Below are 23,368 nucleotides of genomic sequence, written 5' to 3'. Positions count from 1 at the left end.
GACTGCAGACATGATACAACGGATGGCCAGAGACTGCAGACATGATACAACAGATGGCCAGAGACTGCAGACATGATACAACAGATGGCCAGAGACTGCAGACATGATACAACGGATGGCCAGAAACTGCAGACATGATACAACGGATGGTCAGAGACTGCAGACATGATAAAACAGATGGTCAGAGACTGCAGACATGATACAACAGATGGTCAGAGACTGCAGACATGATACAACGGATGGCCAGAGACTGCGGACATGATACAATGGATGGCCAGAGACTGCAGACATTATACAGGAGATGGTCAGAGACTGCGGACATGATACAGGAGATGATCAGAGACTGCAGACATTGTACAACGGATGGCCAGAGACTGCAGACATGATACAACAGATGGCCAGAGACTGCGGACATGATACAGGAGATGATCAGAGACTGCGGATATGCTGGAGAAAATGGTAAGACTGTGAACATGGTATAGGAGATACTGGTGACCGGGGACTTGATTCAGAAGACATAGACAGGTAGCACATTACAAGAGACTACTGGTAATCACGGCTTTCACAGGGCAATTGTGAAACACACATTAGTGTCTGCAGGGGTCCCAACAGGCATTCAGAAAGTTCCAAATGGCCACATGTGGCCCCTGAGTTGCAGGTTGGGCCCCAGACGCCTATGGACTCTGGCCATGAGATGAGGAACCTGCATCCTATGTAACTTGCATTACATACTTTTGTGCAATTCATAATGTTTTTGATGCTGATCGGACGCCTTTACGCATTTTAGCGCTGCGATGGGTAGCAAGCAATTCTTCAGCCTTTCTGTATATTTTGTACATCGTGACTTCCGTTGTCACTTGACTGCTTGACGTAGACAAATGAGTTCTCCTCTGGGATAAGCCGCGCTCCGCCGCTAGTAAAGGACACAAGATAGCGACCTGTGGAAACACAACAGAGGGGAAGACTATTAGAAGTTACAAATGACAGGTCCACTTTACATAATTGAAAACGGACAGCTTGGTCCGGCGCTGGCGATGGAATTTTCGAAATGGACAGAGAATGTCCCCGAGGCCAAAATTTCCCCACAAAAAAAACAAAACAAATTTTGCCGTCTCTCTGAGATGGCTATCGGTGCTTTACAGAGTGCATATCGACTTCCACGTTCTTTCTCAAGCTTGAATGACCCTGTGGATGAGGACAAGAGGCACATGTAACGGATTTAAAGCATTCCTCAAAAAAAAAAAAAGCTTTAAAAAAAGCTTAAAAATAAAAAAAAAGCAACAAAAATTTTAAATCTTAAAGGAGTTCTCTGACCTAAAAGTTTTAACCCCCGCTGTGCCCGGGCTGTAAAAAAATAGAAAATAAACTGTCACTTACCTGCCTACGATCCCCCGTTGTTCCGATATCGCCGTCCCGTTCTCCGGTCCCGGGCCCCTTCCGCTTCCTGTGTGTCGGTGACTCATAGTGCGCTCAGCCTATCAGCGGCCGCAGCAATGTCCCGTCGCGGCCACTGATAGGCTGAGCGCACTATGAGTCACCGACACACAGGAAGCGGAAGAGACCGGGACCGGAGAACGGGACGGCGATATCGGAGCAACGGGGGATCGTAGGCAGGTAAGTGACAGTTTATTTTCTATTTTTTTACAGCCCGGGCACAGCAGGGGTTAAAACTTTTAGGTCAGAGAACTCCTTTAAGGTAAAAAAAAAAAGCAAAAAAATAAAAAATAAATTAAAAAAAGGAACAAAAATAAATACTATGGGGCAGATCCACAGAGCAAGTACGCCGGCGTATCTACTGATACGCCGGCGTACTTTCAAATTTTCCGCATCGTATCTTTAGTTTGAATCCTCAAACCAAGATACAACGGCATCTGGGTTCGATCCGACAGGCGTACGGGTTTGTACGCCTTCGGATCTTAGATGCTATACTTCGGCGCCCGCCGCGTGAAGTTCGCGTCGTTTTCCGCGTCGGGTATGCAAATTAGCGATTTACGACAATCTACGAACGTACGCGCAGCCGTTGCATTTTCTAACGTCGTCTCTAGTCGGCTTTTTGACACCCCACATCTCCGATCGTGATAAGAAGCCCCTGTCAGAGGCTTCTTACCACGTGATTAGCTGTGACCAATCACAGCTGATCATAGCGTGAACCAGTAAACGGCATTTCTCAGTTCGGCGGCTCTCCATGTCAGAGGGGGGGCTGTGCTGATAATCAGCACAGCCCCACCCAAATGTACCAATCACCTGCAAACCAGTGCCCCAATAATAAAATCTGAAAGTGCCCACCACAGTGCCAATCCCTGCCTACCACAGTGCCAATCACTGCCCAGCAGTAACACCTGTCAGTACCTCATCATCAGTGCTGCCCATCAGTACCACCTGTCAGTGCCAATCAGTACCGCCTTTCAGTGCCAATCACTGCTGCCCGTCAGTGCCCATCACTGCCGCCCGTCAGTGCCCAACACTGCCGCCCGTCAGTGCCCATCACTGCTGCCCATCAGCGCCCATCACTGCCGCCTGTCAGTGCCCATCAGTGTTGCATATCAGTGCCCATCAATTCTACATATCAGTGCCTCCTCATCAGTGCCCATCAGTTCCACTGCATCAGTGCCCATCAGTGCCGCCTCATCAGTGCTCGTCAGTGAAGGGGGAAAACAAAATTTTATGACAGAAACTTAAAAAAAATTCAAAAAATGTTTTTTTTTTTTTTTAGTTTGTTTAGCAAAAAATAAAATCTGCAGAGGTGATCAAATACCACCAAAAGAAAGCTCTATTTGTGGGAACAAAATTAAAAAATTTAGTTTACAGCGTTGCATGACCGCGCAATTGTCATTCAAAGTGTGACAGCGCTGAAAGCTGAAATAGTCCTGGGCAGGAAGGGGTGTAAGCACCCGGTATTGAAGTGGTTAAAAAGCATACAAACTATAAATTTGAATCTCTAAAATACAAGTGACCCAAAACCGTTCCATTTTCCCTACAATAGGATGATATAGGACACTCACCCGTCCATGTCCTCTGTTGGCCGATCATGAAGTTCCAGCAGCGGGGGTGACTGCTGCAGAATTGTGCCGCCTCGGTGGCGCTGTGCATAGACAGCAGGCATCCCTGGTGGTTATAAGACGGCCAGCAGCGGAAATCGTTGGTCGTCTCGTTGATACGAAATCCTTTCTGCGCCGAGTATTCTGGAATAGCAAACCACTGAGCTTAGATCACACAACACATAATAATCAAATCAATGGAATTTCCGGCTACAGAAAGCAAATGTAGAACATTCAACAAAGCTAAACGTGCGTTTAGGACCTATTGTGCTCCGGGATGTATGCCCTGAATGCGGGAATTTTGTTCCCTGGGCATACACCCCTGAACGCATGCGGCCTACACAAAAGTTTGGTACAGCATCTATCTGCTAAAACGCTGATCAAATGAATGATTACATATAAAGTACAACTAAAGTCTCCTGTAGGACAGTCTAAAACTAATTCCATATCCAGTTACTATGTGATATTCATAGTATTCCCTGACTGAGCCAAATCCTCCTCCATTTGTGTCTCACACACTCCCCTTCCCAGACACTGCAGATCACAGTGGGCGGGCTTTAGCAGCAGAGGCAGTGCTGTCCATCCAGAAAGTAGGGGGTGGGGGCTAGGTGTGGCCAGGTGCTGATTGACAAGCTATCAGTTTTGACAGTAGTGATAGCCACTCCCCTCTCCAACCTCTCATCACATTACAGACCCAGCCTACATGAGAGGGGCAACTCTGCTCTGAATCCAGAGCAGTGCAGTATCGTTGCCACCCCATCACTGGAAGGTTGAATTTGCTGGCAGAATCAACAGGTATTTTGCAGAGGTGGGGGCTACGAGAAAACTCTGAATGCCGATAGACATATACAATACAATACAATACAATGCTGCTGTACTTTTTTATGGGAGGCTCTTCTATTAAGGAAGCACTGAATGCTTAATGCTGAATACACATTAGGGAGCTTTTTTTTAACCTGTCAAAGGATTTGTATATCTATTATACTGTAAGTGTGATGATTATCAATGCAGTTCCAACAGTGCCCACCAGTGCTGTCAATCAGTGCCCACCAGTGCTGTCATTCAGTGCCCACCACCAGCAGGGCCGTCTTAATAGCATCATGGGCCCCTGGGCAAAGTAATGCTCTGGGGCCCATACAATGATGACAGTGCAGGTAAAGAGACATTAAGAAGGTAGGAGGCAGACTGCCTCCCCTTGGCATCTATCACTCTCAGTGCCATCATGGGGCCCCCAATTTCAGGGCAGGGTGGGCTCAACGACCAGCTGCTTTGGGGAAAGTGCAGGGCCCCCATGCAGCTGGGGCCCCTGGGCAGCGCCCCGGTGTGCCCTCTCATTAAGACAGCCCTGCCCACCAGTGCTGTCATTCAGTGCCCACCAGTGCTGTCATTCAGTGCCCACCAGTGCTGCCAATAAGTGTCCATCAGTGCCACCCATCAATGCCGCCTCATCAGTGCTGCCCAATAAGAAAAATTACCTGTTTGCCAAATTATGAATAATGTTTTTATTTTTTTTAAATATTCAGTTTTATTTGTTTATTTAGCAACAAAATAAAACCCCCAGAGGTGATTAAATACCACCAAAAGAAAGCTCTATTTTTGTGGGGAAAAAAAGTGAGTACAGTGTTGCATGACCGCGCAATTGTCATTCAAAGTGCAACAGTGCTGAAAGCTGAAAATTGGCCTGGGCAGGAAAAGTGTAAAAGTGCCCTGTAGGCAAGTGGTTAATGAAGGGAGAAGTGCAGCAGACTGATGCGCTCATCTCTTTTTACCCTGCTCTTTCCTCCTGTCAGCATGTTCCTTATACTGGAACACAACTGATTGGCTCCTCCCAGTCTGAGCTCTGTTATACAGGGACTACAGTAAGCTGATACCAGGTCAAAAAATGGTACTTAAAATGCTTGCATAACAACAACAAAAAAAATACATTGAATAATGCATCAATGATTTGTGTATTTGTGTATTTGCGTATTTTATATCAGCCTGGAGCTCTGGCTTGCAAATTTTACAGACGCCTGGATTTCCCATTCAGGAGTGGGAAATCCAGATGGTGAACAAAGGGAAGGAGAGAAGACTGGAATGGGGCAAGTGCTTGGGCCAGTCTAGCCAAAGCTTCAGAAATGCAGCAAATCTATTCAGCAGCGAGGAATTGGCGGTCTGGGAATTTGTGTTAGCAAATTCAGTTTTGTTTCATGAGTTTTTGTAATAATTTCGTAGCAATTCTGTAGCAATTTTGGAAGAATTGTGTGTAATTTTGTAACAACTTTGGAACAATTTTTGTAACAATTTAGTAGCAATTCTGTAGCAATTTTTGTAACAATTGTGTAGCAATTTTTTTAACAATTTCGTAGAAATTCTTGAACAATTGTGTATAATTTTGTAACAATTTTGTAGCAATTTTTGTAAAATTTACGTAATAATTTCGTAGCAATGTTTTAACAGTTTCGTAGCAATCCTGTAGCAATTTTTGAACAATTGTTTATAATTTTGTAACAATTTTTTAGCAATTTTTGTAACAATTTCGTAGAATTTTTGTAACAATTTAGTAGCAATTTTTGTAACAATTGTGTAGCAATTTTTTAACAATTTCGTAGCAATTCTTGAACAATTGTGTATAATTTTGTAACAATTTTGGGCCAGATTCACAGAAAAAGTACGCCGGAGTATCAGCAGATACTCCGGCGTACTTTTTCTGTGAATCTGCTACGAAATTGTTACAAAATTATACACAATTGTTCAAGAATTGCTACGAAATTGTTAAAAAAAATTCTGTGAATCTGCTACGAAATTGTTAAAACATTGCTACCAAATTGTTATGTAAATTTTACAAAAATTGCTACAAAATTGTTACAAAATTATACACAATTGTTCAAGAATTTCTACAAAATTGTTAAAAAAATTGCTACACAATTGTTACAAAAATTGCTACAGAATTGCTACTAAATTGTTACAAAAATTGCTCCAAAGTTCAAATTTGCCGCGTCGTATCTTTATTTGTAATTCACAAACAAAGATACAACGGCTTTTGGCTAAGATCCGACAGGCGGACGGCTTCGTACGCCTTCGGATCTTAGGTGTAATTTTCCGGCGGCCGCTGGGTGGAGTTTGCGTTGTTTTCCAGCGGCGGGTATGCAAATTAGCTGATTACGGCGATCCACGAAGATACACGCGTTCGTCGCAATCTCTTACGTCGTCGCTAGTCGTTTTTTCGCGTCGTAAAGTTAAGAGTGCTATTTAGATGGTGTAAAATGACACCATCCATGTTAAAGTATGGGCGTCGTTCCCGCGTCGAATTTAAAAAAAAAATTTGGGCGTAAGACGTCCGGGAATACGAAAGTACGTTACGCACGTCGCCGTTCAAAAAACACGTCGGGGCGCCGTAATTTCGCGCAAAGCACGGCGGGAAATTTTCACATGGAGCATGCGCAGAACGTTCGGCGCGGGAGCGCGCCTAATTTAAATGACACACGCCCCATTTGAATTAGGCGGGCTTGCGCCGGACAGATTTACGTTACGCCGCCGCAAGTTTACAGGCAAGTGCTTTGTGAATCAGGCACTTACGCCGAAAACTTGCGGCGGCGTAACGTAAAGGGGATACGTTACGCCGCCGTAATTATTCCTGAATCTGGCCCTTTGTAGCAATTTTTGTAAAATTTACGTAACAATTTCGTAGCAATTTTTTTAACAATTTCGTAGCAATTCTGTAGCAATTTTTGAACAATTGTTTATAATTTTGTAAAAAAAAAATAGCAATTTTTGTAACAATTTCGTCGAATTTTTGAAAAATTTTCGTAACAATTTCGTAGCAATTTTTTAACAATTTCATAGCAATTTTTTAACAATTTCATAACAATTTTGTAGCAATTTCGTAAAAATGTTGTATAATTTTCGCCGATGTCATCTTTTGAAAGTGACTTTATAACTTCAAAAAAGGTGGAGATGGACACTAATGGGACTGACCTCTCAGATCTTGGGTCCAGCTCTGGTTCATTCCTGACTTGTAATAGCTCAGGACATCTTCAAAGGCCTTCAGGGTTTCATGAATCCCGAAGCGTAAATCACCTGCAATCAGAGCAGACGTTTTATGGAGGGTCTGTCAGCGGGAAAACAGGCACTTATATGGTCTGGAAACAACTGTTTTTGTCTGCTCAAAGTACCTGTTGCATTCATGATGTCCTGGAGGAGAGGTCGAAGGGCAGGAGGTGAGGCGTGGGGCAAGAGGTAAGTAAAGAAAAATCTGGAAAGACAAAACTGGTCTACATAAAAATCCTGGAACTTTAAATTCAAAAGGAAAGTACAAAATATCTTCAGTAAACATGGCCACACGCTAGAAGATTTTCAAAGGTCCTCAGTACATTCGATGACGAATGTTATACAAAAGAACTTCCACTTTGCTTTTGATCCATTTGCGCAGTGTGCTTTGCTGTGCATTTTGCGTTTTTGCACGAGTGATTTTGCAGCAATTTGTGTTTTGTATTTTTTATGCTTTTAAGAATCCCAGTGCGCATGCTCGAAATTACGCCGCAAATTGTCAATGCTTTAGACGTGAACGTAACTTACGTACAGCCCTATTCACGAACGACTTACGCAATCGACGTAAAATTTTCAAAATTCAACGCGGGAAGGACGTCCATACTTAACATAAGATACGCCTCATATAGTAGGGGTAACTTTACGCCGGAAAAAGCCTAACGTAAACGACGTAAAAAAATGCGCCGGGCGGACGTACGTTTCTGAATCGGCGTATCTACCTAATTTGCATATTCCTTGCGTAAATATACGGAAGCGCCATCTAGCGGCCAGCGTAAATATGCAACTAAGATACGACGGCGTAAGAGGCTTACGCAAGTCGGATCTTAGCAAAATTCCGACGTATCTTGTTTTCTGAATACAGAAAAAAGATACGATGGAGCTTCCTAGAAGTTACGCGGCGTATCAATAGATACGCCAGCGTAACTTCTATCTGAATCCGGGCCACTGAGTCTATCTGCATCCATTTGAACTGTGAGCAGCTGAAGCGGCTGCCTGTTCACTTCCTGGATTTACACAGACACACCTCCAGCTCTGCAGCTCTCATTTGTCCGCTTATGACTCATCCCCCTCCCTTCCTGGCAAACTCTCACAAGAGTGAGAGAGAGAGATGTGCATGATGTCATAAGCCTAGGCTTTTTTACCAGATAAAAAACAGCAAAAGGGCTGTATAAAGTGTTTACTGGCAGGAAAACATGCTGCATTTTTCTTGTACCGGAACGCAGTAAAACACATCAAAAATGCACTGAAATGCATCAAAAACGCACTGGACCTTACCTATATGTACCGAAAAGATCTCCTAAACAGGCGCCGTTTAGGACATGCTATACGCTGATGCGTTTCAGTTAAGAAGCCTTCAAAGCTTTGATTGAGGCTTCTTAGCCTAAACGCGTCAGTGTATAGCCTGTACATATAGCCTATAGGAGGACATTCCTTTGTAACCACTTAAGTACCGCCTCCTGCAGCTATACATCGGCAGAATGGCACAGCTGGGCACATGTACGTACAGGTACGTCCTCTTTAAGTGCCCAGCCGTGGGTCGTGGGCGCGCGCCCGCGACCCGGTCCGAACCTCCATCCCTGGAGTCCTGCGATCGGTCCCCGGAGCTGAAGAACGGAGAGAGCCGTGTGTAAACACAGCTTCCCCGTTCTTCACTGTGGTGGCATCATCGATCGTGTGATCCCTTTTATATGGAAACACAATCAATGACATCACACCTACAGTCACACCCCCCTACAGTTAGAAACACAAATGAGGTCACACTTAACCCCTTCAGCGCCCCCTTGTGGTTAACTCCCAAACTGCAATTGTAATTTTCACAATAAACAATGCATTTTTAATGCATTTTTTGCTGTGAAAATTACAATGGTCCCAAAAAGTGTCCACCATAATGTCGCAGTCACGAAAAAAATCGCTGATCGCCGCCATTAGTAGTAAAAGAAAAATAATAATAATAAAAATGCAACAAAACTATCCCCTATTTTGTAAACGCTATAAATTTTGCGCAAACCAATCGATAAACGCTTTTTGCGATTTTTTTTAACAAAAATAGGTAGAAGAATACGTATCGGCCTAAACTGAGGAAAAAACATTTTTTTTTATATATTTTGGGGGATATTTATTATAGAAAAAAGTAAAAAATATTGCATTGTTTTCAAAATTGTCGCTCTATTTTTGTTTATATCGCAAAAAATAAAAACCGCAGAGGTGATCAAATACCACCGAAAGAAAGCTCTATTTGTGGGAAAAAAAGGACGCCAATTTTGTTTGGGTGCCACGTCGCACGACCGCGCAATTGTCAGTTAAAGCGACGCAGTGCCGAATCGCAAAAACTGGACAGGTCCTTTAGCTGCCTGAAGGTCCGGGTCTTAAGCGGTTAAGTATATCACAGACAGAAACCAGATTTCACGAGTCACCATTGGCGTCTATTACCTGTAAGCATTGTAGAGATTTCTCTTCTCATTGGCTCCCATGCAGGTCCCTCCCGTAGAGCATGCGACGGCGAAACTCCTGGCAGGAAAGGTGAGGGCGCAATCCGCATCCTGCCTACACGAGATCTCCTCATTGGTGGCGTCATCCAAATCCGTCAGCTTCAGATTTCCTTCCACCAGGATGAACTGCCGCGGCTGGAAATCCAGGAGGGCAACGGAACCCAAGGGCGAGTGCGCCAGGTAATGTAATAACCGCACCAGTTCTAGGCAGACCTGAGGGCAGATACAGAATGAATTACTATATACAATAAACGTTGGCGTACACAAGAACACATAACTAGCTGAGCGCGACGCCAATCCACATTACTGGCGCAGCTGAATAAACGCGTTAGGATTTATGCCATTTGTGCCGCCGTGCTTCATCTCTGCAGGGACTGATGATTGCCAGCATGCAGGTAAATCTCTACAATTCTTTTACACATCTTAGGGCAGTGATGGCGAACCTTGGCACCCCGGGTGTTTTGGAATTACATTCCCCATGATACTCAACCGGTGGTGGTGCGTTCATAAAGGGCGCACGGGCGCCGCCTCCTCTCTAATGTCACCTCTCTCTCACCATAGATAGATTCATGCATTGCGTTAATCTATCTACGGTCGCCGCTGCCACCCCCTATTCAGGTGTCCGGCCCCTTTTCGGGCGCCGGGCACCTGAATTACAGAGGCAGGTATTTTTTAGAAGCACCTGATTAGATGCCATGCTGGGCACACGCAGTTCACTCAGCGTTGTGTTAGGAAAGCGAATGATTTTTCGCTTTCCTAACACTGAACCGCCTCTCAGGCAATCAGATGCCCGGGTCTGCTATCTGTCACCTGATTGGCTGAAACGACAGGCGCTGTGATTAGACACCTATTAGGCGTCCAATCGTAGCAGAGGACAGGAGAAGACATTGAGGAGCGTGCAGGACATCGCCGCCGTGACCCGCTGCCCCACCGAGACAGGTAAGTGCCGGGCGAGCGGGGGATGCACACTGGCAGCCTTTAATGGCTACAGTAGTGGCAATTGATGGGTACACTGGCAGCAATTGATGGGCACAGTAGCGGCAATTGATGGGCACAGTAGTGGCAATTGATGAGCACACTGGCAGCAATTGATGGGCACATTGGCAGCAATTGATGGGCACAGTAATGGCAATTGATGGGCACAGTAGCGGCAATTGATGGGCACAGTAGTGGCAATTGATGAGCACACTGACAGCAATTGATGGGCACAGTAGTGGCAATTGATGGGCACACTGGCAGCAATTGATGGGTACAGTAGTGGCAATTGATGGGCACACTGGCAGCAATTGATGAATACAGTAATGGCAATTGATGGGCACACTGGCAGCAATTGATGGGCACACTGGCAGCAATTGATGGGCACAGTAGTGGCAATTGATGGGCACAGTAGTGGCAATTGATGGGCACACTGGCAGCAATTGATGGGCACAGTAGTGGCAATTGATGGGCACACTGGCAGCAATTGATGGGCACAGTAGTGGCAATTGATGGGCACACTGGCAGCAATTGATGGGTACAGTAGTGGCAATTGATGGGCACACTGGCAGCAATTGATGAATACAGTAATGGCAATTGATGGGCACACTGGCAGCAATTGATGGGCACACTGGCAGCAATTGATGGGCACAGTAGTGGCAATTGATGGGCACAGTAGTGGCAATTGATGGGCACACTGGCAGCAATTGATGGGCACAGTAGTGGCAATTGATGGGCACACTGGCAGCAATTGATGGGCACAGTAGTGGCAATTGATGGGCACACTGGCAGCAATTGATGGGCACAGTAGTGGCAATTGATGGGCACACTGGCAGAAATTCATGGGCACAGTAGTGGCAATTGATGAGCAGAAAGCAGAAAAGAAAACAAATGCAGCCATCACATCTAAAGACTGGAAATTTGCAATATTTAAAAAATTTTGTTATTTGAAGCCCAACTCTGGCATTTTTTTTTTCTTTTTGCGCTTTGGCGTTTTGCGATGCCGCCTCCTGCGGATGTGTATTGGGGTGCCGTGCTAAATGAATAGCACCCCCGACACGCGGCACTGAGGGCGCCTTTACACTCGCTTCTAAACAAGGCTCTCTGAATGCCAGGCAGAGCTCCTGCCACTAAATAAAATGGGGAGCTGCCCTGTTCATAGTGCTTTTGCTTCGCTTCAAAAATGATACCCCATGTGGTGCTTTAAAGCCTCCATAGAAGTCTATGGCAAAGCTCGCTTAAAGCGGGAGTTCACCCATAAAAAATTTTTTACCCTTAGATGGATGCTCATTTTGTCAAGGCGAATCGGCTAGTTGTTTTAAAATATGAGCTGTTCTTACCGTTTTAGAGAGCGATCTTCTCCGCCGCTTCCGGGTATGGGCTGCGGGACTGGGCGTTCCTATTTGATTGACAGGCTTCCGACGGTCGCATACATCGCGTCACGATTTTCCGAAAGTAGCCGAACGTCGGTGCGGCTCTATACAGCGGCTCTGACGCGATGTATGCGACCGTCGGAAGACTGTCAATCAAATAGGAATGCCCAGTCCCGCAGCCCATACCCGGAAGCGGCGGAGAAGATCGCTCTCTAAAACGGTAAGTACTGCTTCGATTAAAAAAAAACACCTGACTCCCCTTCACAAAATGAGCCTCAATCTAATGTTAAAAAATGTTATTTCCGGGTGAACCTCCACTTTAAAACACCTGAAGCTTTTGAGAGGCTTTATATCAGCTTTAGCTTCGCTTGGTTTAGGAGGTATTGCAGGTATAAGATATCAACACACACACAGGGCTACTGCCAAGCTTCATGTGTCAAAAAAAAGCACCCACAAAGCATCATTAAAGCACCACCAAAGCCCCACCGAAGCATCATCAAAGCCCCACCGAAGCATCATTAAAGCACCACCGAAGCATCATCAAAGCCCCACCGAAGCATCATCAAAGCACCACTGAAGCATTATCGAAGCACCACTGAAGCATCACCAAAGCATCACCAAAGCACCACTGAAGCATCATCAAAGCACCACTAAAGCATTATCGAAGCACCACTGAAGAATCACCAAGGCATCATCAAAGCACCACTGAAGCATTATCGAAGCACCACCTAAGCATTATCGAAGCACCACTGAAGCATCATCGAAGCACCACCGAAGCATCATCGAAGCACCACCTAAGCATTATCGAAGCACCACCGAAGCATATTTGAAGCCCCACCAAAGCATCAAAGCACCACCGAAGCATAATCAAAGCATCACTGAGGCATCATCAAAGCACAACTGAAGCATCACCGAAGCATCACTGAAGTATCATTGAAGCCCCACCAAAGGATAATAAAAGCACCACTGAAGAATCTTCAAAGCCCCACTGAAGCATCATCGAAGCACCACTGAAGCATCATTGAAGCATAATCAAAGTACCACCGAAGCATCAAAGTACCACTGAAGCATCATCAAAGCCCCGCTGAAGCACCATCGAAGCATCATCGAAGCACCACTGAAGCATCACCGAAGCATCATCAAAGTACCACCGAAGCATCATCAAAGCCCCGCTGAAGCACCATCGAAGTATCATAGAAGCACCACAGAAGCATCATTGAAGCCCCACCAAAGCAACATTGAAGCCCCACCAAAGCAACATTGAAGCCCCACCAAAGCAACATTGAAGCCCCACCAAAGCATCATTGAAGCCCCATCAAAGGATAATCAAAGCACCACTGAAGAATCTTCAAAGCCCCACTGAAGCATCATCAAAGCACCACTGAAGCATCATCGAAGCACCACTGAAGCATCATCAAAGCACCACTGAAGCATCATCGAAGCACCACTGAAGCATCATCGAAGCATCACCGAAGCATCATCAAAGTACCACCGAAGCATCATCAAAGCCCCGCTGAAGCACCACAGAAGCATCATTGAAGCCCCACCGAAGCATCATTGAAGTACAACTGAAGCATCGCAGAAGTATAACCGAAGCATCATCGAAGCCCCACCAAAGCATCATAAAGGCACCGCAGAACCATTATCGAAAGCCCCCCCCCGAAGCTTCGTTGAAGCGGTAGGTGCTTTAATGTGTGTTGAAGTGTAAACGAGCCGAGCCTTGGAGTTGGGCGCTGAGATGAGCGGATTGATCCACTGACATGGCAAGTCCCTGGCAGATCCCTGACCTTTCTCAGTGTCATTTATGTAAACACAGACCCCCCATCCATCCTGAGTGATTGAGCAGAGACACAGACCCCCCATCCATCCTGAGTGATTGAGCAGAGAACCCCCCCCCATTGTGTTCTGGCCACTCACACGCTGTTTGCTCAGCTCTCTAATCCCTTCTGTCCATTGAGAACTGGACTCATTAACCACATCACAGCAGGAGGCCAAAGCCCAACCTTCAAAAGCCACAGGCTGCATCCCGCCCCCAGCTGTGAACGGGTTAATCCCGACCTCAGTGGGGGGGTCCCTGAGAGCCACTGAAACAATTACCATTGTTTGCTTGTCCTTACTTTAAATCTCTCCTCCCAGGGGGCCTGCAGGAGCTGAATCATCTCAAGGGGAGACCCCAGATCCAGCATGGCGGTGACCCTCAGGTCCGCGGGTTCGCTATTCACGTAGCACTGTCCATGGAGCTGCCGAGAGAAAAGAGAAATTGTCATGATAAAGCATGGAATGAACATAGGGGGTCCTACTCATCATCATTAAAAACATTAGGAGGGTCCCATTGTTATTCAGTGCAGGCAAATTCTTTACAGGACACCACGACACAGCATAGAAGGACTGGTTGGACCATAGAAGGATTGGTTGGACCCTAGAAGGACTGGTTGGACAATAGAAGGACTGGTTGGACCATAGAAGGACTTGTTGGATCATAGAAGGACTGGTTGGACCCTAGAAGGACTGGTTGGACCATAGAAAGACTGGTTGGACCATAGAAGGATTGGTTGGACCATAGAAGGACTGGTTGGACCATAGAAGGACTGGTTGGATCATGGAAGGATTGGTTGGACCCTAGAAGGACTGGTTGGATCATGGAAGGATTGGTTGGACCCTAGAAGGACTGGTTGGACAATAGAAGGACTGGTTGGATCATGGAAGGACTGGTTGGACCCTAGAAGGACTGGTTGGATCATAGAAGGACTGGTTGGATCATGGAAGGACTGGTTGGATCATAGAAGGATTGGTTGGACCATAGAAGGACTGGTTGGACTCTAGAAGGATTGGTTGGACCATGGAAGGATTGGTTGGACCATAGAAGGATTGGTTGGACCATAGAAGGACTGGTTGAACAATAGAAGGACTGGTTGGACCATAGAAGGACTGGTTGGACCCTAGAAGCACTGGTTGGACCCTAGAAGGACTGGTTGGACCATAGAAGGACTGGTTGGACCATAGAGGGATTGGTTGGACCATAGAACGACTGATTGGACCATAGAAGGATTGGTTGGACCATAGAAGGATTGGTTGGACCATAGAAGGACTGGTTGGACCATAGAACGACTGATTGGACCATAGAAGGATTTGTTGGACCATGGAAGGACTGGTTGGACCATGGAAGGACTGGTTGGACCATAGAAGGACTGGTTGGACCATAGAAGAAATGGTTGGACCATAGAAGGATTGGTAGGACCATAGAAGAAATGGTTGGACCATAGAAGGATTGGTTGGACCATAGAAGGACTGGTTGGGCTACACTTGGCACAAGACCCAACGGATAGGCAATACGCCTTCTGTCCTCATCAGTTCAGTTCACTCGAATGAGCGGCATTGGTGGGCACTGAAGAAAAGTAGAACATGTTGCGTATTTGCGCAGCACGCGTTGTGGCGCGCTTATAGTTCGACCAGTTCGCACCTTGGAATCACAAATGCCACTTTAAAAAAAAAATCCTGGAAAACAGTTATATTTTGTTATAACATTTTGCAAACAGGTAATTTTTCTTTTTCATTGATGTACGCTGATGAAGCTGCACTGATGGGCACTAATAGGCTGCTCTGAAGGGCACTGATAAAGCGGCACTGAAGGGCATTGATAGGTGGCACCGATGGACAGTGATAGGTGACACTGAAAGGTGGCACCAATAGGTGGCACTGATGGGGAATTGATAAGTGGCACTGATAGGCGGCACTGATGGGCACTGACAGGCAAAATGTAGAGGCTAAAAGGATGGACAGCCGCACCTCCAAAAAACCCTTAGGTTGTCTTTATTTTTTATAAAACAGCGGATGGAAAATGCACTACAAGTAACAGTAAAGGGTGGAAAACAGCCTACGCGTTTCGCACTGCGATCAGTGCTTAGTCATGGCACTGATAGGCAGCACTGATGTGCACTGACAGGTGGCACTGATGAGACACTGATAGGTGGCACTGATGGGGCATTGATAGGTGGCACTGATGGGCGGCAGTCATAGCAGTGCTGCTAGGTGGCACTGATGAGGCACCGATTGGCACCACTGGTGGGCATTGATAGGTGGCACTGATATGCACTGGCAGGCGGCACTGGTGGGCACAGTTGAGCTGCACCTCTTTCTCTTCGAGACCGATGTCCCTTTCACAGAAGCCGGCGATTGGCTTTTTTTTCTCCTCGCGCTCTCTGCGTGAGGAGGGAAAAAAAATTGATTACCGATCTTCTGTTTACATCACGTGATCAGCTGTCATTGGCTGACAGCTGATCACGTGGTAAGGGGCCCGGTATAGGTGATCACAGACAGTGCCGCAAGTGCCCCACAGGGGGTGCGCAGGGAGGATGCAAAGGGGAGGACGTCTATTGACTGCCACCCGGCAATGTTGGTCCGCGCTGTAGCCGTCATTCTGCTATAGCACGGACGCAAAGGGGTTCAAATTGTTCACTTTAAATCCCACCATCAGTGCGATTTCAGTTGCGACGTGGCTGACATCAGTGCGGCTTCATGCGCAGATGTCTATTGAAGTCACACCTGAAATCGTCAAAAATAGTGGCCCGGATTCAGAGAGCAATTGCGCCTGCGTAACCATAGTTACGCAGCGCAATTGCTTACTTGCGCCGGCGTAACGAATGCTCCTGATTCAGGAACCTCGTTACGCCGACTGCAGCCTAAGATATGCGTGGCATAAGGCTCTTATGCCCGCATATCTTAGGCTGCATTCTTGCGATGGCCGCTAGGTGGCGTTCCCGTTGTGGTCAGCGTATAGTATGCAAATTGCATACTAACGCCGATTCACAACGTTACGCGAGCCCTGCGTACGCAGTTTACGTCGTTTGCGTATGGCGGTTTTCGCGTAAGGCAGCCAATGTTACGTATACCCGTCGTTCCCGCGTCGCGAAATTTGAACTTTACGTAGTTTGCGTAAGTGAATCGTGAATGGCGCTGGACGCCATTCACGTTCACTTTGAAGCAAATGACGTCCTTGCGACGTCATTTGCCGCAATGCACGTCGGGAAATTTTCCCGACGGAGCATGCGCTCTACGATCGGCGCGGGAACGCGCCTAATTTAAATGATTCCCGCCCCCTACGGGATCATTTAAATTGCGCGCGCTTACGCCGGGCATTTTGCCGGAGCGCCCACGCAATTTACGGAGCTACTGCTCCGTGAATATCGCGGGTAGCGCAGAAAATTTGCGGGGGCGCAGGGCAAAAACGGTGCCCTGCGCCTCCGTAAATAAAGATTTGGAACATAACAATTTTTTTTTCCGCTCTGCACATGCCCAGATCTCAGGCAACAATCAAAACCGGACAGAGGTTCAAAAAACGTCTAAATTTCATGAAATAGTAAGACATAAAAAGGCGTCACTTTTCCGCCATACATCTGGATAGGCTGACAGATGCTATGGGCCAGATTCATGTACATTTGCGGCGGCGTAACGTATGTCATTTACGTTACACCGCCGCAAGTTTTCCGGGCAAGTGCTTGATTCACAAAGCACTTGCCTGTAAACTTGCGGCGGCGTAGCGTAAATCCGTCCGGCGCAAGCCCGCCTAATTCAAATGGGGCGTGTATCATTTAAATTAGGCGCGTTCCCGCGCCGAACGTACTGCGCATGCTCCGTTTTGTAATTTCCCGCCGTGCTTTGCGCGTAATGACGTTGCACCGACATAATTTTTTGAACGGCGACGTGCGTTACGTCCTTTCCTATTCCGGGACGACTTACGCAAAAAAAATTTTTTTTTAATTCGACGCGGGAACGACGGCCATACTTTAACATGGCTGGTCTAAATATAAGCCATGAAATAGCAGCCGTAACTTTACGCCGGGAAAAGCCGACTAGCGACGACGTAAGAGAATGCAACGAACGCGCATACCTTCGTGGATGGCCGTAAACAGCTAATTAGCATACCCGACGCGGGAAAACGACGCGAACTCCACCCAGCGGGCGCCGAAGTATTACACCTACGATCCAAAGGCGTACGAAGCCGTACGCCTGTCGGATCGAAGCCAGAAGCCGTCGTATCTTGGTTTGAGGATTCAAACTAAAGATACGACGCGGCAAATTTTAAAGTACGCCGGAGTATCAGCAGATACGCCGGCGTACTTTTTCTGTGAATCTGGCCCTGAATGTCTGGAATTTGATCAATTAGAGGCGTCGGGCCTCCCCCGCGGTTTTGTCGCACATGTGAAAGGCCCGGCCTCTGCGTTTACCTAAGGAAGTGACCTGGTCGGAGGTCAGGCATAGACAAGGGCCCCAACCCCCCACTTCGGGGGACAGTGATCACGTCAAATGGGGCAACCTGAGGTCATCCGACACCTTCCCGTCCAATTAAAAGTGCTTTTCTCATGAATGGAGGACACTGAGGAAAGTGACAGTATTATTGCAGGGATGGCCGGCTACAAAGTTCCTAATGATCTCCTTGTTATGTTTACCACTTTTATGGACTGTGGCACTTTGATGACGTCTTCTGAGCACAATGGAGCCCTCTGAAAACAAAGGAACGCACTAAGACCCTTCAGCGTTCACATACACTATAGTGTCAAAAGTATTGGGACACATTCCCTTGCACGCACACAGAGATTAATTAGAGCGGAGTCTGCGAGCCAGGCCTTCTCGTTCGACATCAGTGCCTGACCTCACAAATGCACTTTTGGAAGCATGGTCACAAAAGAGATAAAAATGAGAAGAGATGGCGAGAAAACAGAGAAGAGGAAGAGAGAGAGGGGGGGAGAGAGAGCGAGAGAGGGAGAGAGAGAGCGAGAGAGGGGGAGAGAGAGAGCGAGAGGGGGGACAGAGAGCGAGAGGGGGGACAGAGAGAACGAGAGGGGGGACAGAGAGAACGAGAGGGGGGTCAGAGAGATAGCTAGAGGGGGAGGGGACAGAGAGCGCACAAGAGAGAGAGGGGGAGAGAGAGAGGGAGAGAGAGAGAGAGAGAGAGGGGGGAGAGAGAGGGGGAAGAGAGAGAGAGGGGGGGAGAGAGCGAGGGGAGGGAGAGAGAGAGAGAGAGAGAGGAGAGAGAGAGAGAGGGGGGAGAGAGAGAGGGGGAAGAGAGAGCGAGAGGGGGGACAGAGAGCGAGAGGGGGGACAGAGAGAACGAGAGGGGGGACAGAGAGAACGAGAGGGGGGTCAGAGAGATAGCTAGAGGGGGAGGGGAAGGAGAGCGCACAAGAGAGAGAGGGGGAGAGAGAGGGAGAGAGAGAGAGAGAGGGGGAGAGAGCGAGGGGGGAGAGAGGGGGGGGAGAGAGCGAGGGGAGGGAGAGAGAGAGAGAGAGAGGAGAGAGCGAGGGGGGAGAGAGAGAGAGGGGGGAGAGAGAGAGGGGGAAGAGAGAGCGCGAGGAGGGGGAGAGAGCGAGGGGAGAAGAGAGAGAGTGAGGGGGGGAGAGAGCGTTTGGGGAGAGAGATAGCGAGAGAAGGAGAGGGGGGAGAGAGAGATAGCGAGAGGGGGAGATAGCGAGAGAGAAAGAGCGAGAGGGAGAGAGAGAGCGGAGAGAGCGAGAACGGGGGGAGAGTGAGAGAGGAGAGAGAGAAGAGACAGAATAGAAGGATGAGAGAGGGCAGAGAGGAGAGGGGAGGAGAGAGCGAGAGAGAGGAGAGAAAGGAGAAGAGAGAGAGCGGGGAGAGGGAGAGAGAGCAAGAGGGGGAGAGAGAGCCCGAGAGAGAGAGAGAGCAGGGGAGGGAGAGAGCGAGGGGGTGAGAGAGAGAGAGAGAGAGAGAGAGAGAGAGAAGGAGGTTGGGAGAGAAAGAGCACGAGAGAGAGAGAGGAGGTGGGAGAGAGAGAGAGAGAGAGAGAGAGAAGGAGAGAGAGAGAGAAAAAGGAGAAGAGAGAGCGAGAGAGAGAGCAGGGGAGGGAGAGAGCGAGGGGGTGAGAGAGAGAGAGAGAGAGAGAGAGAGAAGGAGGTGGGGAGAGAAAGAGCACGAGAGAGAGAGAGGAGGTGGGAGAGAGAGAGAGAGAGAGAGAGAAGGAGAGAGAGAGAGAGAGAGAGAAAAAGGAGAAGAGAGAGCGAGAGAGAGAGCAGGGGAGGGAGAGAACGAGGGGGGTGAGAGAGAGAAGGAGGTGGGGGGAGAAAGAGCACGAGAGAGAAGGAGAGAGAGAGAAGGAGAGAGAGAGAGAGAGAGAAGGAGAGAGAGAGAGAGAAAGGAGAAGAGAGAGAGCAAGAGGGGGAGAGAGAGCGAGAGAGAGAGCAGGGGAGGGAGAGAACGAGGGGGGTGAGAGAGAGAAGGAGCACGAGAGAGAAGGAGAGAGAGAAGGAGAGAGAGAGAGAGAGAGAAGGAGAGAGAGAGAGAAGGAGAGAGAGAGAGAGAGAGAGAAGGAGAGAGAGAGGCAAGAGAGAATAGAGAAGAAAGGCAGGGAAGAGAGAAAGAGGGGGTGAGAGAGAGAAGAGAATAGAAAGGAAAGAGACAATAGAAGAGTGAGGCCCCATACACACGAGAGGATTTATCCGCGGATACGCGTGTACACACCATCGCATTGAAATCCGCGCTGAAATCCTCTGCCGATGACGTGTCGCGCCGTCGCCGCTATTATGACGCGGCGACGGGCGCGACGCTGTCATATAAGGAATTCCACGCATGCGTCAAATCATTACGACGCGTGCGGGGAATCCCTTTAGACGGATGGATCCGGTAAGTCTGTACAGACGAGCGGATCCATCCGTTGGAATGGATTCCAGCAGATGGATTTGTTGTGCATGTCAGCAAATATTCATCTGCTGAAATCCATCCCAGAGGAGATATATCCGCGGATAAATATCCGTTGGCGTGTACACACCATAGGATCTATCCGCTGAAACCCATTTGCTGGGATTTATCTGCGGATGGATTCTATGGTGTGTATGGGGCCTGAGACAGAGGAGGGACGGAGAGGGGAAAAAAAAGAAAAGAGGAGAGAGAGGTCGTGAAAATAGAAAAAAAATGAGAGAATAGAGAGTAAAAAATAGAGAGATAATAGAGACAGAGAGAGGATAGAAGAGCGAGGGGGAGAAAATAAAGAAGGGTAGGGGGGGAGAGAGAGAGAGAGAGAGAATGAATGAGAGGAGAGAGAGAGAGAGAGAGAATGAATGAGAGAAGAGAGAGAGAGAGAGAGAGAGAGAGAATGAATGAATGAATGAATGAGAGAGAGAGAGAGAGAGAGAGAGAGAAAAGAGCAGAGAACGAGAATATAAAGGAAAGAAGAGCGGGACACTTTTGCCTCGTAGTGTTGTGGCCTCTATAGTCTTCCCTTGTACAGCCCACATGTAGGCACTATATATTATATACTGTATAAAAATAAATTGAAGAGAGAGGAGAGACATGAATGAGAACATGGAGACAGACATAGTAAGACGGAGTGACATTTTGAGACACTGGAGACGAGTATATATATGAGCCATGTACCCGGATTTTCCAGTTGGGGTAACAACACCCTGGACCACCTTACTGTAACCGTATTTAACTAGGCACACGCGATCGCTCGTTACAGACACACAGCTCCCGGTCCTGTCAGGAAGAGAAATGCTGATCTTCTGTTCATACAATGTATGAACAGAAGATCAGTCATTTCCCCATGTCAGTCCACCCCCCCTACAGTTAGAACACACCCAGGGAACATACTTAACCCCTTCCCTGCCCCCTAGTGTTAACCCCTTTCCTGCCAGTGGCATCTTTATAGTAATCCAATGCATTCTTATAGTAATCCAATGCATTTTTATAGCACTGATCGCTATAAAAATGCCAATGGTCCCAAAAATGTGTCAAAAGTGTCCGCCATAATGTCGCAGTACCGAAAAAAAAAATCGCTGATCGCCACCATTACTAGTAAAAAAAAATATATATTACTAAAAATGCCATAAAAATACCCCCTATTTTGTAAACGCTATAACTTTTGCGCAAACCAATTAATAAACACTTATTGCGAATTTTTTTTTACGAAAAATATGTCGAAGAATACGTGTCGGCCTAAACTGAGGAAAAAAATTGTTTTTTTTATATATTTTTGGGGGATATTTATTATAGCAAAAAGTAAAAAATATAATTTTTTTTCAAAATTGTCGCTCTATTTTTGTTTATAGCGCAAAAACTAAAAACCGCAGAGGTGATCAAATACCACCAAAAGAAAGCTCTCTTTGTGGGGAAAAAAGGACGTTAAAGCGTCGCCTATGGAGATTTTTAAGTACAAATGTTTGGCGCCATTCCGCGAATGTGCGCAATTTTAAAGAGTGAGGTATCTAAAAAAAAAAAGGATGCCAATTTTGTTTGGGAGCCACGTCGCACGACCGCACAATTGTCAGTTAAAGCGACGCAGTGACGAATCGCAAAAAGTGCTCTGGTCTTTGACCAGCAATATGGTCCGGCGGTTCAGTGGTTAATCTCGCTAATATAAATAGCAAAAAGAAGTAACTAAGGAATAAAAAATCCCGTTGTTCTCTACCCCCCAGTATATTGATCAGGACACCGTACCTGGGTGACGCCGGGGTGGCGCAGAATCTGCATCAGCGCGATCTCCTTCTGCAGTTTGTACGTAGCCAGCCGGTGACAGCCGACGCGGTCGCCGTACGCCTTCACGCAGTTTTTCACGTCGTTCCCTTCGCCGTGGACCGTCTTGATCGCAATAGCTTCGCCGTTCAATAAAGTCCCCCTCAGGACCAGTTTGGTAAAGCCGGACCCGATGTAATCGATTGCCGACAAATCGGAGAGGTCTTGGCACGTTAGCGTCTCGCGTGGCGGTGGCTCGGCTCCCAGAATCCTCAGCGGCTCACCCTCGGGATCTGTCCTTTGGCGACCCAGTAACATTTTATGGAAGATCATCAGGTCCCTGTGCCTTTGGGCGATTTCCTTGCGCAGGTCGGGGCTGTGCGGGGACCCCAGCAGGGACAGGTATTTGTCATTATAGGAACCTTTTCCTTGGGGTGAAAGTTTCACAAAAATGCCAATAAATAGGAGAGCGGCACCAAGGAAAATGATGTGTCCTTTCATTGTGCTGCTGCTGTGACCAGCTTCTCACCTCTGTCCCTTTACTGTAAATGAGTTAATTAGGAAAGGAATGCCTGTCCCTGTTTGTCTAATGGGGAGGGTTGATGGGCTCAGGGACACCCACTGTGTGGGAGGAGGAGGCAGCAATCCTTACCTGGGCTCAGGCTATTGATATACAGTAGTTGGCTCTCTGCTGCCACCCAGTGGACAATGCAATGACAAGGACTCCTAATACCACCAGGGGCTTATTTCTAAAAGGAATGTCCAATAGGATAACTTTCTTCATATTAGCTCTCATTCACATTGAACGCGGCTTTTCATCTGAAATCACAAAGCCGCATTTCAGGTGCCACTTGAAAGACATCAGTGCGGCTTCATGCACAGATGCCTATTGAAGTCGCAACCCAAAAATCGCCAAAAGTATTGCAGGAACTACGGCCCAGATTCACAGCAGAGATACGACGGAGTATCTCAGATACTCCGTCGTATCTCTCAGAGTATC

At 47.3% G+C, this 23,368-nt stretch overlaps 1 protein-coding gene across 1 annotated transcript; it reads right to left on the bottom strand.

Annotated features, from left to right (window-relative positions):
- Positions 1–372: 372 nt before the first annotated feature.
- On the bottom strand, positions 373–22,900 carry LOC120920383 (extracellular tyrosine-protein kinase PKDCC-like). The gene is made up of 7 exons (XM_040332433.1): positions 22,354–22,900; positions 14,022–14,144; positions 9,498–9,769; positions 7,193–7,272; positions 6,996–7,097; positions 3,003–3,182; positions 373–938 (listed from the first exon to the last, which is right to left on the bottom strand). The coding sequence occupies exons 1-7, from the start codon at positions 22,867–22,869 to the stop codon at positions 814–816; spliced, it is 1,398 nt and encodes a 465-aa protein (XP_040188367.1). The 5' UTR covers positions 22,870–22,900; the 3' UTR covers positions 373–813.
- Positions 22,901–23,368: the final 468 nt, after the last annotated feature.

This window comes from Rana temporaria, chromosome 13 (genome assembly GCF_905171775.1).
Source record: "Rana temporaria chromosome 13, aRanTem1.1, whole genome shotgun sequence".
NCBI classification, from domain to species: domain Eukaryota; kingdom Metazoa; phylum Chordata; class Amphibia; order Anura; family Ranidae; genus Rana; species Rana temporaria.
The sequence above is the reverse complement of the archived record's forward strand: the minus strand, read 5'-3'. Positions and strand labels throughout refer to the sequence as shown.

Bases quoted from the DNA above. Each gene is read 5' to 3' on its own strand.
- LOC120920383 (XM_040332433.1), bottom strand. From the start codon at position 22,869: ATGAAAGGACACATCATTTTCCTTGGTGCCGCTCTCCTATTTATTGGC. The intron at 9,770-14,021 runs GTAAGGACAAGC...ATCTGCCCTCAG, and splicing joins CCTGGGAGGAGAGATTTAAA to GTCTGCCTAGAACTGGTGCG. The intron at 7,273-9,497 runs GTAATAGACGCC...TTGTCTTTCCAG, and splicing joins AATCTCTACAATGCTTACAG to ATTTTTCTTTACTTACCTCT.